The 20,715-nt window shown below is 30.8% G+C and overlaps 1 protein-coding gene across 2 annotated transcripts in view; it reads right to left on the bottom strand.

Annotated features, from left to right (window-relative positions):
* The window catches only part of LOC113518855 (homeotic protein ultrabithorax), a 187,446-nt gene that overhangs the window by 23,384 nt on the left and 143,347 nt on the right, over nucleotides 1-20,715 (bottom strand). For both annotated transcript variants that reach the window (XM_031906967.2, XM_052892616.1), the window contains one exon: nucleotides 14,038-15,230. In XM_031906967.2, the coding sequence (XP_031762827.2) occupies nucleotides 14,932-15,230 (299 nt within the window). In that variant the 3' untranslated portion in view covers nucleotides 14,038-14,931. The remainder of the gene's footprint in view (nucleotides 1-14,037; nucleotides 15,231-20,715) is intronic.

The raw sequence follows: 20,715 nt of genomic DNA, 5'->3' as shown, positions 1-20,715 counted from the left end.
ACCTTGTGTACGACGTATTTTTACATAGAATTAGAGATAATAATTAAGTGTAGCTATAATTAATAATGATAAATTATATATTGACATTGTCATTAATTTTAGGAATAACCATTATAAAATTAATGCACGTATACTTTTTAAGTAATTAAATAAAAATTGAATCATCTAAATACGTATGGTATATTCAATTCCTATATGTGTAGTGTTTATACATAAATGAATATTTAATAATAATTGTTCATTTTTTATATATATAAATTGATTAAACAACAAATCTATAAGTAGTAGATAGTAAGATCGTTAAACGTTATAAATTAAGTAAACAAACTATTAAAAAACTCGACATAGACAACTATACAGTTTAAAAGAATGTTTAGAATTCGTTGAAGGAAAGTGTATTGTCGTGTTATTTGAAGTAGCTGGCAATATACGAACTGTAAATTGGATCATAAACATTCAGCTCGAACTTCGTATGGGCCAACCTCGCTAAACTCGTAGTACATGAATAACGCCACAATAATGTGGTGGCGCTTCGTATCAGAAATGCGAAATGCGACATCTATCGTCAAGTCGTTGAAGCTTTACAAACAATACTAAAGTAGAGTCAAAGATTTGTGCAATTGAAAGATAATTTTATTGATATTGTAGGTAATTCAATGGATAAAAATGGTACAAAAGAATATGTTATAAATGTCAATTAATTTTACTGGTTACATGATTCTGCATGAGTACTGGATAATAAAATTTAAAAATAGTAAGGTTGAACGTGCTATCTGTCACTAGATGGCAGCAGACGTATTAAATTCTATAAATAAATTCAGGAAATATAATGATATTTCTTGACTTATAAAAAAATTATTAGATAAACTTTATTTTTATGTATATTTATTCTGATTTCCAATTTCTGTAGGTACCATTATGTCATATTTCTAATTTATTTTTTCCTTTCAATTATTATCAAATTACTTCATAAAATATTTTATAAATATTTTTTTTATTACCTATTTACTAAAATAATGTACTGCATCAATTTCCAGCTCAGACATTGAAATGTTAGTATACAGTTTTGCCTGCTTATTTTTAAAAATAAAGGGATTATTTCTTTCAGCATGTTTTAACATTTAAGATTCTACCTAGATGTCCTTCGACTTAGGTTCACCTTGTAGGTATATGAATAATCCTTCCTAGACCTTATTAATATTATAAATATGAAAGTGAATTTCTATTTGTTAATATCTCTTTACTTTACGCTCACTGACTTAGCCAATCACTATGAAATTGGTATATACCTACACCTTTTATATGAGATGAATAAGAACATAGGCTACATTTTATCCCAATCAGTGAATATATCCCGGTCACGCGGGCGATATCGCGAGTAAAAGTTAGCTAGGGGATATAAATATTTTTATTACTTCATTGTTTTTAATTAATACAAGATTTTGCTCCGAAAAATTTGTAGCGACAACAATCGTAACAAAACTAATATGGAACTAGTACAGAATACCTATAGATCGCAAAAAGGAACATTAAAATATGTTCAGAATTACTGGTGAAGGTATCGCGTAATAACAATACAGGCTAATTGAGAAACTGCTATTTTTTTATTATTAAATAATATACTCTTAAATATATTGTATTATTACTATATAATATATTTATTTCACATAAATAATCTTAATATATATTTTAATGTGTCTTATTTCATAATAAAAATATGTATATATAAATAAATAAATAATTTCATCATAAACAAGAGTAGCTAATGGTTTAATTGATATAACAAAAGTTGGGAAAAATCTTTAAAATATATATTAAATTACTGAGCTAACTCAGAAAATATGAGGGGAGAAGAAATTACTAATAATAGGATTAGTAGTCCCATTGCTAACAATACACTCCATCAGATCAGACTTCCTCGCAGTTCCTCCTCCTGGAAACCATCGTGCTCAGTTCTAAGAGAATTCATCACGATAGGCTAACGAACTTGTCTTTTCATCCTCACCTATCATCACTAATTGGTGCCCTGCCAGCGTATACCGTTAGCGCAGGCAAAGCTTCCTTTATACTATTATCTTACATAGAAAAAAAAAAAAAAACAGAAAATATAAGTATGTATTTTAAGCAATATTATATCTTATCAAATATCCTGGATCAAAGTTGAAGAATACGAAAAAGAACATAGTGTTCATAATATAATAAATATGAAAGGTCAAAAAGGAGCTTAGACATGTGCTGCTCGAACACGATAACGCAACCGGGCTGAATTTGCAATAAACAATAAGTGATCAATCCCAAAAACTGATCAATCCTAAAAAAGAAACTACATTCACTTTACTAAAAATATATCCAACTTATTACTTTACATAATACAATAGAACGTTCCAATTGTCTCTGATAACCTTTAATTTTTCTGTCGTCTAATTAGTTTAGTTTGTTGTCTTTTTAATTAGTTTTATTCTTATCAAGAAAATGACAATCCATTTTAATCTCATAAGTATTGCTGTTTTCGTAAAAGTATCTTAGAGTAGATAATAAGCGGAGATTATACATTGTATCCCCAATCATGTACGATCCAAATTAAGTTACAAACCATGCTAATCCACCAACCGAACCCAAAACTAACATAAATTCAATCTAAAAAGTTACTCGATATCTGGGGGTAATTATAAAAGCGGGGCTGAGTGACAAATCCCCGAATAAAACAACAAGGAAATAATTCCGGACATAAATCGCACTCTCAGTGTGAATAGAATAGCAATTATTTGGTTGAGTTGATACTCCACCCGAGCCGGTACTATTGTGAACCAACTCGAATTTATTTCACCATATCATTCAATTATTCTGTTTCTCGTTAAATTAAGAGATTTTGAATAGCAAATTTCAAATTCAATAATACCTTAGTTTAAGAAGTTTCATTTTCGTATAAGATTTTGAAATGTATAATGTAAACAATTCTAACTGGATAAATAAAGTAGGATTATAAATAGAGAACTTTCAAAGAACAAGAATACAACAATAATTAATTTGGAAAGGGAATTTTTATTGTCTCAATTTGTGTCAGTTATGTTTGTTAATGTTGTTTACCACCATCGTAAATAGAAATCGAAATTAAAACAGTTTCTATGTTAAACTCAAACTGAGAAACACTGAGGTTTTTGTGGGTCGACTCGACGCGCCTAAAAGCCAAAGTTCACAACTCTCTCAATGGCTAGGTACCGTTTTGAATTTAAAGTGAGAATCTGTCGAGATTATCCTAATCATAGTAACCACTATCACAACATTAAACAGCCATTCTAGTTAGAACTACCTCACACTTCTATCCCTCTAATCTTATACGACTCAAAGGGTTTTCCCACTTAGCGTTGGAGGTCTAATTTAAGTGGTTATAAAATAAAGGGACATACTGGGTATGTACGGGGGGCCGTTATGTTGTTTAATTAACACTGTCACGTCTTAAATTTCCAAGGACCGTTAGCAATAACTTTAAATTTACCTCGACATAGTTTTGTTGATTGTGTTAAGATTTTGAATATAAACACGGACTGTTTACAAATCTATATCTTAAATTAACAATGAAATAGAATAAATATATAAATTTGAATATTCCTATAAAATTACTATGCGCAACTTAGGTAAGCACTAATGTTTTTAATGTTTTTTCTATTCTTATATAGTACACTTATACAATATTTTTAAAGGTCTCTAATAATGGCAAATAGAATGAAAGTCCACCAATAAATGGTATTGCATAAATATATTGTAATGGATGATAATGGAGAAGAAGAGAATCCATTTTTCACAATTGGTTAGTATATAAAATCTGTAATAAATTTGTTTCAGATTTTGTTTAAACAAATTTGCGTTTACTTATCGTACACAAAATTAGACAGACAAAGTGTTTAATTCTAAAAGCGTATCCTTACTGATATTATAAATGTGAAAGTGAGTTTGTTTGCTTGTTACCTTATAACGTCTAAACAGCTTAACCAATCACTATGAAATTTTGTATATACGTATTATATGGTATGGAAAATGATGGGCAGACGATGTCGCGGGTTGAAGCTAGTCCGTATTAAGTATCTACTGAATATTTTATGAACCAACTCATATCTACCACTTCAAATATTTAAGTATACAAAAACATTCAGGACTTAGAAAAATACCTAGAATTTGTTCACGATAACCTACGGAAATACTGAGTTCATGACTTCATATAGTTTGTAATATTTATTTTAATTTACCTACTCGAAATCAACTCTAAATACCTATTAGAAAGCTCGATGCCGTGACAAAAAGCAGTAAGTCTCATTTGCCCTTTTTATTCAAACGATACCAATCGCAGACTCAATTACGGGCTTAAACATCGCTATCAAATGATAAAAAACACACGCCCCAACTTTAATCAGAGCCTTAAACAATACCGCGGAAAGGAATCTCTAGTGCAATAAAGAAAAGCGAATAAAGATAAATTAGCGTATCTCCAGAGAAGACGAATAGGGGTCGGCGGAACCCCGGTAAGGAAAAAGTTGGGGCGCTCTCAACCCTTCCCCGTTTATTTACTTCATACGCCCTCTGTCGCTAGAGTTTGATAGAGTTTTTATTTATCCGGACCTTACCGAAATAGGTTATAGGTATTTACACGCCGTTTACAATTTGAAGATAGTGATGAATATTTATTTTTTAATAATCGATATTTTTAACTCAATCACACTTTAACGTATGGTTAAAGAATAAAATATTTTATTCATATAGCAGCTTTTTTTAAATACGCAGGTCAATTTTTATCCCTGTCGTAGAGAATAGATCAGTAAGCAGATATTGAGTAGGAAACAAAAACAGCATATAAATGGCATATAGGTAAAGATAATTAACTGGATGTATACCAGATAGATCAGGTTCTGAATTAGTATTATTATATATTTACTTTTAAAAAAATAAAGATGTCTATAAGACAGTAATAAGTACATTTTAGTTTGGGACTAGATGGAGCTGCGTGACTTGTTAATACTCGAAAATTCAGATCTATTCATGTAGTGTCCTTGTTTATAATAATAGCATTATAATAGGTCCAATCATACTTGTAATTGTAAATAAAATGGGAGCAAAAGTCAAAGCGGTAAAGTATGCATCTGCATTATTCCGATAATAATAATAATAATAATAATAATAATAAAGTTTATTCTCTTCACAATACCAGTTGTACATCTATTATATTCTAATACATTTATTTTTGGAGGTTACATAATTTAATGTATTGTGATAATGAATAAAAACTTAAGATTACATTAAAAAAATATTAATGATAAATAAATATTATTTATTGAAACGTATAATTATACAACTTTAAAACAATCACTAATATTCTGTGCAACCCTTATTTACATACTGAAAGTGCAGGTGTAAACGTGAGTTGGCTCGATAAATAGGTGCGATTGACATAAATCACTGAGCGCGCATGCGCGAAACGTGCCACACTGCGCACTCAATTAACTAGTGCGATTTCAATTAAAACGCCTCCAAGGATTTATGGCTATTCTAATTTATGCACTTTTGCCATTTGCCCGCGCCATGCGCGCTTTATTGGGTACAGTAATCTACGCAATTTTGGTTTGCACTAGAATTTTCCAGACATTTCACGGAGGTGTCTTAGAATTTATTTCGCATCAAAACCCACATAAAATTGGGCAATGTGTCTTTGCACTGAGATAATTCACAATTTATAAAAAAAAAACTAATAATAATAGGTAATAATAACACGAAACAGTATGTATTGTTAGAAGACTGAATTACTATCCCAAACTACTGATAGCATACGTTTCGTAAATTTTTATCAAAAATTTCCTTAAAGATATAAATTAATAAGTGTATAATAATAAATGTCATACTAATTAGTAACATTTCTGATTACCAAGCTAACTACCTAATATGAGCAGTTATCTAAACATAATATAATATTTGTGTCCAAAATATTCACAAGTATACTAGATTTCTAGGTACCTACCGATAAATAAACTTTTATCTAGTAATTTAAAATAAATTACTTAATTTAAATTATGTTGTAATGACTTCTTTAGATAACAGCTATGTTGTTATCTTTATACATAATAATAAACCTATCGTTTGCCCCACAAAGTATATTAAAGATCGGCTCATTCGATCACTTCGAATACCTGTTGATACCCGTGAAAGTTCTGACATGATATTATTTTATAAACCTGTATTTAGTCTACAACAACCCCCCACTTACGCCCATACAATTTATAATACATAATGGTAAGTAACGGTGAACGCCAGTGTACTCAACCAATCATAATCATTAAGTGTTGATGCAATTAAGTAAGTATCGGCCAGTAATCGGAAGCCAGTAACGCGAAGGCACGCGGCGGGTCTGTGTATATGCACTTTACATAAACAGTTCTCCGCCCACTAAATGTCACTCGTCTGCATGTAAATAATGTTTTCAGCAAGGTTTTAATATATGGCCACAGTGAATATTGACGATGACACTGTATAGAGAATATTCCCACCAGTATGGTCAGTGCAATAATTGAAATATTTTTCAATATCAATAAAATATGTTTAATCTATTTTTTTAATTGGACTTTGTAGATGTATTAACAAAATAAGAGGGCTACATTTGTAGTTTATTAAGACAGTTACTTACCAAATTATATGTTAGGTGGGTACTTATAAAATATATATGCATTTAAAGTAAAATATTTCACCCTAGTCAGCAGGAATGGTTATGCATGAGGGTCACAGTGTTTTATGTGTTGTTCACGATGCTGTTTTGTCTATAGCTGTGTGATGGATAGTCAGCTTGTTTGGCATTCCTATTTGTAAAAAAAGAAATTTTACCAATAAATTTATTTTACAACTTTTTTTACTTAGAGTTACATACGTACCCATTTATCTAGAAATAAATTGATTTATTATTATTATTGATAAATGAATTAGCTATTATTTTAACAATCACATTCAAATCAATACACGTAATATTAAAAGAAATTTGCAAAGTAACTGTTGAGTTTCTCGTAGTTTCTACTCGACTTTCTAAACTACAGTAGAGTCATAAAAAATTATGGTGGTTTAAAATAACTTTTGTATAACCCTACTTAAGTATAGTTTATTTTGATTTCGACTATGAGTATTAAACCAACAAGAGATGAAAAAGATATCATTAAAATAGATTCTGACTTGGCAAGGATGCCGCGTATCATGCTAAAATTGATTGAACAAAATGGATCAATTAATTGCAGAAACTGATAAATCCATTTACAATAATGTCAAGCAGATTTAATATTATAATTTATATAAGAACATAATGTCTAAATCACCAAATAGATAAACCTAAATATTATACTACATATTATATTAAACTTGTAAATTTCAAACATACCCGTTGGCAATTGGTAAAATAACCATAACGTGCCAATAATACAATAATTTCCAAGCTATCAGAGCATGTTATCGATGCCAACAGATTATGCGTTAAATCACGTCCAATAATTTTGAGCTAGTACTTTGTTTTATGACAACGATGTCGTAAACTAATAAAATAAAAGTTGGAAGTGCGAACCGATAGATAATGAACTTTTATTGGTCAGTTTTACAATGGTCCCACAGTGGCTGTAAGTGGCAAGTCGTAAATGGCAATAGCGTGCCATAGAGAATAGAACAAGGACCGTCAAACATGTATGACACCAATAAAATTATTTACGCTATAAAATTGATTGGGTTTGTGATTGAGTAAAACAGAATATGTATATTAAAAACATCTCTATAACCAATGATTGTCCAGAAAAGAGCGGCGTTAACAATAATAGTAATTTTAGCTTGTAATTCTCTTCTTTGTATTTACTATCTCATATGTAATTTCTATTGCAAAATTATGTAAACAAAACTCATTCTATATAATAAAAAAACTGATTGGTTTTATGAATTTTCTATATAATTTTTTTACTGTTAATTACTAAAAGCCTAACTGCGGTTGCCAACCCGCCTGCCAAGTGTGGCAACTACTGGCAAAACCTCTCCTTTTAGAAGAGAGGAGGTTAACCGCTGATATGATAATGAGGAAATCAATGTTGGAGTCTTGATATTTTAAACATAATGAATACCCATTTCATCTCTATGTGTATGAATATAATTTATTTCTCACATTACATATATCACATAGTTACACTTTCAATCGAAAAACACATTAGAGCGAATAATAACAAGACAATTACAATAACAACTTTATTACTAGGACACGTACAATTCAATACTTCATTGATTATAGCTTATGTAAAGAGTCCATTAAGTAGGTAGTCCAATCGGTAGTCGTGTTTATTGCACAAGTATATTACTGCCTTTACAGTAACCATAGCAATTAATAACTGTTGTGGTTAACTATAATTCGTATAACTCGTAAATTATTAAATGGTCGCGTAATTTAATAGGGGTTAACTTGATAACGGAATGGGGTTGGTTTATAGTTCATATACTGATTATTGCAAAATTTATATAGCATATTATAGTGATATGGAATTCATTGTTATTATAACTTCGATACAAATTCATGAGTTAGAAAATTTGTTAGTTCGAATGGACAAATCACGGAACAGCCTTCATTTAATATTAATATGTAACGAAGTACACAATATTATGAGAAGGAATAAAACAATTTTATATTGAGTCATTTTATATTTTACCACTGAAAATAAAATAATGTAAGGCTACAGTTATATATGTACAAAACAAAAGCGACTGACACATTATAGCACAATCGAAACAGCATACCGAGTCCAAAAACAAGAAATATGGTACATAGTTTTGAGAAGGAATTGTTTAAAAATTTCAAGATTATAATTAAGATTGTTCCCAAAAAATGTGGCAAAATCATTTATTTTTATTTCAAAACGTAAACTACTGAACCAATTTTAAATAATTTTTTATAGGACTCATCTATATCTATAAAAAGAATTTTATAAATCAGTTTATAACTGACGGAGTTATGAGGTAACAAACATAAAAAAAATACAAACAAATTGAGAACCTCTTTCTTTTTGGAAAACTATCTAGATAAAAAAATACCAGTCACGTAGTATACCAAGGTTCAAATCCTTTCTACTTAACAGAATATTTTTTCTAGTAAATAAAAATCTGATTAGGTATCTAAATAATTTTGGTTATATATTTATAAAGTTTATATTACCACTTATTATACTTATAGAATGCATGCATTTTATAGTTTTTTAATTCAGATAAATGGAAACAATAGTTCGTTTTTGTAAAAATTATCTAGTTAAGTAGGATAATAATATTTTTAGCTTTTTCCATTGATTCATCAATGCGAAATTATAAATACACTTATAAAACGGAAATCCAGTTAAGCTAATAAGCAAAGAAATAGGAAACAAAGCGATGTAACAAACGCGTAGGTTTCTCAAATAGCGGGAAACGTTGAAGGAGTCGTGTACAGGAAGGTAGGGCAGGTCGGGTGACGAGATTGTATCGAGTCGCACGAACTGTCCCGACTCCCGCCCGAGGTACTCGTACCCACGGAAGACAATTGAATACATGTGAATATAAGCACGATCGTGCGCTTGAAGAATGTTCTAGATAATTGATTGATCTTCTGTTATTGATTTAATCTTCTATTGGACACTTATTATGATAAATTAAATGGTTAAAATTAGACCTCAAAAATTTCAAATACAAAAGCCTCCCCTCCCACTCACATCGCCAAGTTTTTTGTAAACTCACAGAATGTATGATAATAATAATAAGACAAGGTCAAAGTAATATTAAAAATAATCACTAGTAATCCGGCCCAGCTTCGCACGAGCAGGTAGAATTTTCTAAAATAACACATAGTCATGTTACACACAGGTTACTCGCTGATAATATAGCTTTTTATAGGTGAAGAAATTTTTAAGACAGATCAAGTAGTTTTATACTTAATCCATTACATACAAACAATCGAATCTTTCTTCATAATTAATCGATCATTATATAATAATTTTGGATTTTTTTTCTAAATTGTAATCGTTCCTAAAACAGTTCGAGTAAAACCTTAATATACTTTTTGCGAGTCTAATGAATAAATAACAATTTGGTGTAAGATTCAAGGAACAACAAAATTTTAAAACATTTAAATATTCCGATACCTAACACCTAATAAATCTATAATATAGAAGATTTGTCTATATTTTATTATTTAAACAGTATATACCTTACTGAACTAGGTGTCATTTTGCCGGTAATATAGTATATATATTGCTAGAATTAAATCTAAAAAGTGCCACCCATAAAGGAGTTACTTTCAGAAAATAATTTAATTTTAAAATTTTAAATTGAAGTGCAGCTAAACTCTCGGACTGCCGACTGCGGCACTCAGCACACACTGCACATAAGAAAGGAGATCTTTCATCTTGGCACAGCTGCCGGGCTGAGACCGGCCCGCGTGTACATAATGATATATGCACCGCGCCCGCTACCATCGCGCCATCCTTATTACAAACAGGTTCAAGTCTATATAAAATTGCAATATTTTTACAAGAAACCGTCGCTGAATATAAATTAATTTAAATAAAAATAAAACACACGCATTGATTAATCGATTATGAATTATTCAATTCATCTAATTAACTCTGCTACAGTAGCCCGGTCAATATTGTAATAAGCGCTATTATATGAAAATTACACTACATTTTATGTATCTACATTACATTGTATGTATGTGCATTGAAAATATTCTTGTATAAAAACTTGTCGAGCTTTAAATGGGCAAAAGCATGTTCTGTTATGTGACTAAAAATATAAAACATGTAAATAAAACAACCACAATGTGATGATACAAAAAATGGCATACAAAGTAAATATATACAAATATGTTTACTTTGTATGCCATTTTTTTTTTGTTTTAAGTCCGAAAGAGTGCTTAGATTCTTGCTTAAATACAATTAAAACATAAAATTGTTGAAGAATGTTGACAAAAACAACATATATTTTTAAATTTGATATCAGTTGATCATAAGTTACTGCACTCTATGCATATAAAAAATTAAGTTACTTAAATAGTGTTCTAAATTTAATTAAAATTTCAAACTAGTTCACATGATTATATTTCAATTAATTATTCATAAATTATTACTAATGAAGCTTAATATACAACTCCGATAATAAATAAAACATTTTGAGAACTTTATTATACCTAATATTATAAAAATAAAAATTAGAATAAAACACGGGCTATCAAGGCCGCCAAAAATGAAGACGTTTTAAAATCGCCTCTTGCGATACGTCTGTAAGTCAGCAACCAATAATTTTTCGTATCGGTTAAATAATTATCTGCTATCGTCGAATTGGCAGCACAGGTCGAGGACCGAAAAGATGGCCGGCATGTACCGACAGCAAAACAATTGTTTAAAAAAATTACATTTATTAAAAGTGTGTTAGCTTACTAATATAACAAAATTGTAATTAGACTATATATATATATATATATCATCATGAAAAAATCATATGGGGATCATAATAAAAGATAAGACCAATCTCTATTTTAGTTTTATTGTCGGTGTGCCTATTTGTTCCAACATCACGTTAAAACCTAATGCATCAAATTGAATAAGGTTTCCATGATTGTGTTACTAAAGGTTTAACCCAAAATGTAGTGTATAGTGTACGAGGTTAAAGGGAAAATATTATATTTATATACAGTTTATATATAACGATATATAATGGAAATACCAATTCAGTGATAGTATTCATGAAACGCAATAACTTTACAGAACATAATTACGAAAAGATTTTTATAAAACTTAACGTGGGGTAATTTTGAACAACTTATCTGCTTCCTATATCGCCAAGCAGGCTATATTGCCATATGATTTGATTTGATGATACCGTAGTCCTCAGAAATGGCTTCAAAAGTTCCATAAAAGTTGTTTTTGTCTACAAGCAATTTTGTTCCCATCAGATGGGGCGTCCATTTGCTATTCCGAGATGCAAGATTAGGGTTGTATTTTAATTATATTAGTCCAAGAAAATTTTAGTTTTGTGAACACAAAAATACACATGAAAACACAAAAATAGCTCAAAAAAGCTGATTTCTAACTTATATAAACGTAAAATAAACAAAGAAGTTATACACTTAACTAATTTCAATACACTCACAATATAGGTAGGTACTCAAAGAGATAAAAAAATCCCAAATAATTTTATTTCTAATACGTCAAAAAAATGTACGAATTATAATCTAAAGAATTAACTATAAATTAACGTTGACATATTGCACTATGAATAAAAAATGTGTTTATATATAACACGTATAAGTATAAATTCTGATGCTTCATTACTAAAGTTAAATGGCAAACTAAAGTGGATGAACAATATTCGAAGTTTTTGCGGATCCTACAATGGACGCAGTGGAATTCAGTTTTTAGTGACGCTTTTGTAACCTTGTATAGATAAGTACATAGAATAAACTATATTAATAGATTCAACTGTTATACTATTTGTGTAACTAATGAAGTCATTATACATGACTATAAAAATATCAAAAAACTTTAGTGTTATAACCTGCCTATATTTTTGTTTCTGTAATATCTATGTATTATTATGGCAATCATTATTTTAACCATTAATCACTAAAATGAATATGGCAAACCCTTCAACTTCGATCATTTGACTAAAGTAATAGTTGTCCGATCCGAAAAAATGTAATGTGATCAAAATTCGACCGAATTGACACAGTATTTGGCAAATTAACGAAAGATTGGTTATACTATTATGCTTGCTATAGCAAATCTTATCAAGTTTAAATTAAATAAATAAATAAATTTATTAACGACTAGCGGCCCGTTCCGGCTTTGCACAGGTCCGCCCGTGCGAATGTCCACATTTTTACAACATTTTAAAAAGTAGTTATTGTGACATAACGATAATAGTTGGACATATAGTATCGTTTTTAATAAGTTTTTTTGTAGTTATTGATATTTTCTTCAATATTGTAGAACATACTTTTATTCTATCACCAATAATTTCCGCAGCGCATGCGACGAAAGATATTTTATAGCATTTTTTACACCTTGAGTTATGTTATTAAAGTTTTAGTAAGGATCCCTAATCTTTTCTAGCAATTAATATAGCTTATATTAATCAGGGTGAATGTAGCTTTCTAATGGTGAAAGAATTATTGAAATCGGCAGAGTAGTTTTTGAGTTTATTAATTACAAACATACATACACACAAAAATACAAATCTTTCCTCTTTATAATATTAGTGTAGATTTTAACTATAATTGTATAGTACTTATTGTAAGATGCATTGCAGGCAACTTTTCATTCTATGACCAACAGGCGTGACACTTTAATTGATGACATTACATACTTGCTTAACCGCAACTTCATCCGTGTGACTGGAATATGTTGCTTGACTGGGATAAAAAGTAGTTTATGGCCTTTTCCATTCCCAATATATGTCAAATTTGGTTGAGCCATTAAGACATCAAAAGGCAATAAACAAAGCCAATTTCATATTTATAATATTAGTGAGGATTACAACATAGAAGTTTGTTTTTTGTTTGTTCGTTACCTCTCGGCCTTCTAATTTTATATGTCTCACTTAATTGAGTGAAGTCGCGGGTAAAACTTGTTAATTATGTGATACAAGCTTTTTCCCATAAAAGAAAAGGAATGGCAGTTTCACACGTTATTATACATATATCATACGTGCCTAAAAATGTTCATAAGATAGCTAGATGCGGCATACTAATATTATTTGACTTATTTGTCTGCAGATATATTGACTTTACAAATATCTATTAGATAACATTTAAAAAGTAAAATGTTAATAGTCAAATATATAATAAAATGAAGACGGTTGCGGAAAATCAAATCTTCAAATAAAAGCAATGCAAAACGAAGACAACGTAGAATTCTCGCATGCAGGACTGCTAAAGTTGGTATCGACCGATGAAGACTGAGTTTTTCGCGACCGTCTCCACACGATAAATAATGCCTGCCGCTCACTTTGACAAAAACTTACCTAGTCCTGTTCGGTGGCCGGCGACGCACGCTCCCCGCTCCTCGTCGTCTCTCACTCTCCTCGTTACTTTTTCTGACCATTCCACGGCGCCGGCGCAATCCCGAACCGCTCACTTCCAACATCGTAAACTATGCCCTAACTATTTACACTGCTATGTACTCCTAAATAATAACTACTTATATTTATGGCAATTTGTTTAACTTCACCGACTATTAAAACTGCAGGAACACGATCACGTTTACACTATACTTATGCGAGAGTATTGGAGGATTAGATGGCGCGGAAGGTTATTCTGTTTCACACATGAGTCCGATATCAGAATAGCGGATTATTAATTTAACTTACGACTCTTTACTTAGCTTTAAGGGTACGAGACCGGGTCTCTTTGGTAGGCATATTAAATTTGTACAATACAGTCCGTCTCGCCGACGCTGCCGAGCTACATTCGCTACGTCGCACATAATGTAAAACGCACTACGATTCACCTACACTATGTTACACGGAAGAGATTCCTACAAATTGCACTGGTTTCCAAACGCCTTTGACGATAGCGCGAATTAAAATATTAAAATTCAATAAATCAACAATAAACAAAACTCGAAACACAAAATAATACGACCCGTTTCTAGTCTAGCATTTAACAGTTTATTGTTCGTTCAATTAATTAGAAAAACATGTGTCTATTTAATAATTAATTTAAAAAAAATAATCACAACAACCGAACAACACTTAAATAACGAAAATAATTACAAACAATATACAAACACAAAACTAATGAGTGTTCGGCGGACTGCGATCTTATCACTGGGCAACAAGGCCGATCCCTAGGCGGGCATTATGGTATAAGACCTTAATGTTCAGTACGACCCTGCTCGGGTTTTATGGCTTAAGGCCTTAATGTTCAGGATGGCCCTGCGCAGCCGCCGCAGCTGCGGCCGCCGCTGCTGCTTTCTGCGCCTGCGCTTGTTTCTCTTGTTCGTTTAGCTCCTTTATAGCTTGTATTTCCTTCTTTAATTTCATCCTTCGATTCTGAAACCATATTTTGATCTGTCGCTCCGTGAGACAGAGTGCATGCGCCATTTCGATGCGTCTCCTCCGCGTGAGGTAGTGGTTCGTGTGAAACTCTTTCTCTAACTCTAGCGTTTGATATCTAGTGTACGTTTGTCTTCCTCGTCTTCTCAGGCCATTCGCTCCTGTAACAAATAAAATACAATATTAAAACATGTGGAGAGTTTATCGACCTCGGTTCATCAGTGGTTTCAAGTGGGCTTTTAGAAGCACAGAACGCATCTGTGGGCGCTCTTAGCGTTTGAATGTTGAATGGGATTGGTTGTCTCACACGGGTTAGTTGAAATGACTATACAATTGGCGATGACGACAGCTTCATTTCGTTCTGCTGTCAATATTGATATGTGGCCGGGAGCACCCTTTTAAGAGCCGCAAGGCACCCATTCTGGTTGCAAACTTGATTAAGAAACATAAGCAAACGTGAGGTAGGTTTGTTGTATAATGTACACAGATAATATCTACGGTGTTAAAGGAATTCATGTGTGAATTTAAATTTTATTAATATCAGTATATAATTTGAATACACTCGCATAAATTTAAGAAGTTTTATATGTATACCTGTGCTGCTGCCAACCAGTATGTATTCAGTGTCAAAAATCTGAGATTTAATGAAAGGCATTAAATTTATTTAGGTAATTGAATGCTTTTGAATTGTATACCGGGAACTCGATTGGAATCAATGATAACTGAAGAGCAATCGTTCCCAAAAATTCGATCGGTTAGCTATGTTAGGGTTGGAAATCTTAGAATTTCTATTATAATTTAAATTAATTTATTTGTATATCAAATAAATTCTTAATTATAAAATACATAAGTGCAAAAAGGTATTTATTCAAAATTGTAGAGCTAAATAATAAAAATATTGGTATTTTAGTGAAATCATACCCGTATTCACTTTGTATTACATAAATTTTGAACAGGTATTCGTTATCGAAAAAATATTTGATAAGTATATTAATTATATTATTCAATAACGAAACGAATAACGAATATTCATTTATGACATTATTTAAATAATTAATGCCATAACATCAAATAATTCGTTATAAAAAACCATAAATGCCACTTTAATATACCAATTATAATTAATACTCTACTAGTAATTGTCATGCATATACAAAATCTATCAAAAAAATCTTTGGTTCTCGACTGGTTTGGTTCTGGTTGGTTTTGGTGCTGACCAGAAACTCAAGAATGCAAGAACTTTTTATTGAATTTGATATTCACAATATAGGTTCTAAGTTTACAACAACAGTCATTATAAACTTTAATTTTTTTTTCAATTTTATCGTAATAATAAATTAAATTAAAAAGAGATGTAATTGTCAGCCCTATTGAATATAAAACCTGAGGCCGCGGCGGTGCGCGGCGTTGCGGTATGTAACGAAAGCTTTCATTGCATGCCGCGTTGTTGCGTGCTCTTTAATGTATAGGTTTTTGAACGCACGCCGAATGCATTTCAACTTTTTTATTTATTTTGAAACCGCCAAAGTTTCTCAAGATATACCTACAAATTAAAATCTCAATTGCGAATGAAATCTACGAAATACCAGAAAGTCAGGACCTTTTATGTGGAAAACATGTAACACGTAACTTCAGATCCTGTTTTATATAACAAGTACATTTTGTTCAGCAGGAATTACGATTTCAATTCTGATAAACCGTATTAAAACAATACATATATTTTTGTTGTAATCTAATATCTGTATTAAAAGTGAATGTAAAAAAGCATATAAATAAATAAATAAATGTTTCGTAGGCACGTTACAGCGGAAACGTTTAAATATAAAATGTGATACGAATGACTAAAATATTTAAATGTAATAAAATTACATAAATGTAACTAGTATGTAATTAACCTTATCTATGATATGAATAATCGTTATCTATAAAAAAAAAGTATAATCATCGAACATCCATTCAGATCTGACAACGTAGTCACTTAACATGCCCTCAAAAAATGCAAAAGAATGAAAAAAAGGTAACCTTTACCTTACGGAAGTATGTGGTCTAAAAATGAATGCTTTTTGGAGTTCAGTAACTCCAATTACATTACTTACTCTGTACATTACTGATTCTGTATTGATAATTGAATGAATGAGTATACTTTATTTGCATTATACTATATAGAGGAAAAACAACACAATTAATAAATATAATGATACAAATTGTAATTATTTATGTAAGGAACAGATTTAGATCTACATAACAAAGTTATAACATTTAATTAGGTACAGTTCAAATACGCCCACTGTTAAACCACTCAAGTGCTACTTTAACATATTGTCGCTATTGAAGCATGCTAGATATAAAATGGAAACTTTTGAGATATCTTCCATAGTGAAGGGTTAAAAAATTACCACATAAATCATGTCAAGTGAGGGAGTCACATAGAAACATATCTCATATTCTATTCATTATTCGGTTCTAAAGAGAGATAAAAAGTAGGTTTTAAAATTGTTTTTAAATTCCAATATATATATAAATAAAAAAATTGGAACCGATGACATTTGAATTCTACTGTAGTTATTAATAAAAAAATATGATTCGATATCCTTTGAGACATAATATTTAAAAAAAAAAAAATAATAATAAAAGCAAATTAAACATAACTATTAAAACTTAGTTCTATAGAAAAATAATTGTGATAAAACCAGTTATTTTGATATAAAAACTAAACCACTAAAGTGATTTTGATAAAATTTCTATATGATCAATCTTAAGTATATACTTTCAGATAAAAAAATTTTTCTAATTAGTTTATAACTGACGGTGTTTTGACATAACAAACATAAAAAAATAGATTCGAATAGACAGCCTCCTATTCTTGAAGTCTGTTAAAAATATCAGGATAATAGAAAAGACTTTTTCTAAGGGTATAATTTTCGAAATTAGCTTAGTTTTTGACAATTCTGGGATGTTTCTTAAATACGGTTGGTACGTTTTTAAATACGTATCGGTTTTCTGAATTTTAATGAGACAATGTGGTATTCACGTTTGATCTCAAACAATTGACCTAGTTATTGATTCTACAAGACTTATAAAGCATGATATTGTCAAATTTTGGAAAATATGCTTTCGAAATAGTATTTGATCGCCTTTTCGACGGACCAATCTTTATTACAAGAAAGTGCCGGGTTTCTTTCTCCCTGCCAGTAATTTAGCTTCCCTTACTGGAAAGTTAAGTGCAACCTTTTTAATTATTAACAAAAATTCTTCCATCCAGAGTAGTGGTTAATTGAGTGACGCTAATTACAAAAGCCGTAAAAGCCTTCTGAGGGTGGCACGTAAATACTGGGGGACCTTTCTATAAGTTGACCATTGTTTAGTCGACTTGAACGGAAATTTATTTTTATTTTGTGAACTGCCTTTCAGGGGATTGGCTAGTTGTTTTCCTATTACGTACAACAACATGAGTAATATATGTAATAATACGTATATAAGTACAGATATTTTACAAATAGTTATTAAAAACATTATTATTATTAAATTGTGAGAAAAACAAAAAGAGTACTTAAAAATATGCTAATATAATATAGTAATTAAAAAATATGCTATGAATTTGCAAAGACAATGAATTAAGGAAAGAAAAAGGAGAAATCATTATATAAGCAAATGGAAATAAAAAAATACGGCGCCAACTTTACCAATATTTAAGGATAAGTAATACTAATATAAAGTAACTATATAAATATATATACATTACTCGTATATAATCAAGACGGACAAAAAATCAAAGCAAAAACCCATAAACACACATGTGCCATCTAATTAGTACGGTCACAATTTCATGTCAATTTGCGCCTTGTAAATTCACCTCAAAATCCGGAGTGCGATGTAAAAGTAATAAACATGACACAAATGGCTTCATTAAGGCCCTGGGCGGGGTTTGTGGTCTAGCAAAAAATACATGTAGTGTCACTTTAGGGCCTAATAGGTATATAATGACACCAAATGTTTCCTCACGCACAAATCTGGTGAATATCATCAGCCTGAATGCATTATGGTTTCCGGAAGAAGGGGGTGTGACGACTCAATATTCCCGTAAAGCATTGACACAGTTCAAATTTCATACAGATGTCAATTTCTATTATATAAACGACGCACAAAGATTGTGACCCTTACTTTAGTAAATTGTCGAAAAGAATTAAGATTTGAAATATTATAATTACAAATAAATTATAATTGGAGTAAATATTGTTATTTGTAATTTGATAACATTAAACCCGATTAATAGTCTGAATGAACTGGAAAGACCTGTGTCTAAAAATAGATAGATATAGACTTAGATGAGAAATCAAAATAAGCCATTGGACTTTGTACGTAAAAATATACAAGCTATCTTATCTTATAAATGAAAGCCCGAAGTTGAAAGATATATGAATTTATTGAAATGTTATAGTCACAATTTACAAAAAAAAAGCAACTATCTACTTACAGTTAACCGATTCTGAAATTTAACATCAAATTTCAAAGAACAAAAGCTCTTACAAGAATATCGACTCACAATCGTTCTTAAGATTCCCTTGCAAGTGTCAGCAACCCGTTTTGCAACACGTGTCGCAAACAAAAGAAACTTGTCCAACTGCGTCCCGCTCCCCGACGGGCGACAAAAGGATTGCGCAAGTTATATTAGTCGTAAAGAATTTTGGACTAAGATCTATAGCTTGTAAACCGCCCGTAATTCTCAATGGTCCCGCAATTGCCGGGGACATTCGCAACAACTGTTGTTTGCTTCAACGTTTTAATTGTTACTAATTCGTAAAACTTTTACACGTGATTTACAACTGTTGTTTTAGTATCGGTGGCTTTTGTACGGCCACTTTTTTGGGACATGTGGCAAAGGAAGCGTTTGTTGACACTTGTGGGTGCGTAAATCGTTTTTAATGACAGAAGCGACTTTTTTTGTTTGTATGTACGCAGCTGTGAGTATTTTAATCATAGATATATAAAAAAAATCACAGATTCCCATACAACAGTTTTACCCAAAATTTAGTTAAAAGCTTTGAGTAGTTATTGTAGGACAGGTCATGAGTGGCTCCTTGTTTTCTGTAAGTATGAAACTTCTGTCTATTACAATTAAAAAAAATTATAAGAATATACTAGCATATTTAGCAATAAATATCGCAAAATTATTACAAATTAGCGTGAATACACTCTACTTTCAGTGACACTTCGTAGCCTCTGATTGTGTATCTAGGTCTTTTTGTATATCAACGGTTCTAATAGAATAAGTATATAGATCAAGCGTTAATCATACCTACATGTCGACATCTAGAGGGCAATTGCGTTTGCATATTTCAAGGAAGGGTCACATTAAAACGGATCACGTCGACAAGTGTGCCCACGCGCACAATTTTCTTCGATAAAATTATGTAAAGTAGATATTTGTGCGCCGAGTCTAATGAGGCAAATTAAGATAACATAGTGAGTTTGAGTGTACACAACATGTTTTACTAGTCAATAAATGCGTCTAGGACTTGTCCAGACCAGACGAGGTTACGATCATTTTATCTCATGTAACCTTATAATATATTAAAATATTAAAGTTTTTACCTAATGGTTAGGTGGTAGAGAATGTCATACGGCATAAAGCTCGCCATTTGTATA

Source organism: Galleria mellonella, unplaced genomic scaffold (genome assembly GCF_026898425.1).
Source record: "Galleria mellonella isolate WM207_F2 unplaced genomic scaffold, CSIRO_AGI_GalMel_v1 utg159, whole genome shotgun sequence".
NCBI lineage: Eukaryota > Metazoa > Arthropoda > Insecta > Lepidoptera > Pyralidae > Galleria > Galleria mellonella.
This window is presented reverse-complemented; position numbering and strand designations above follow the sequence as displayed.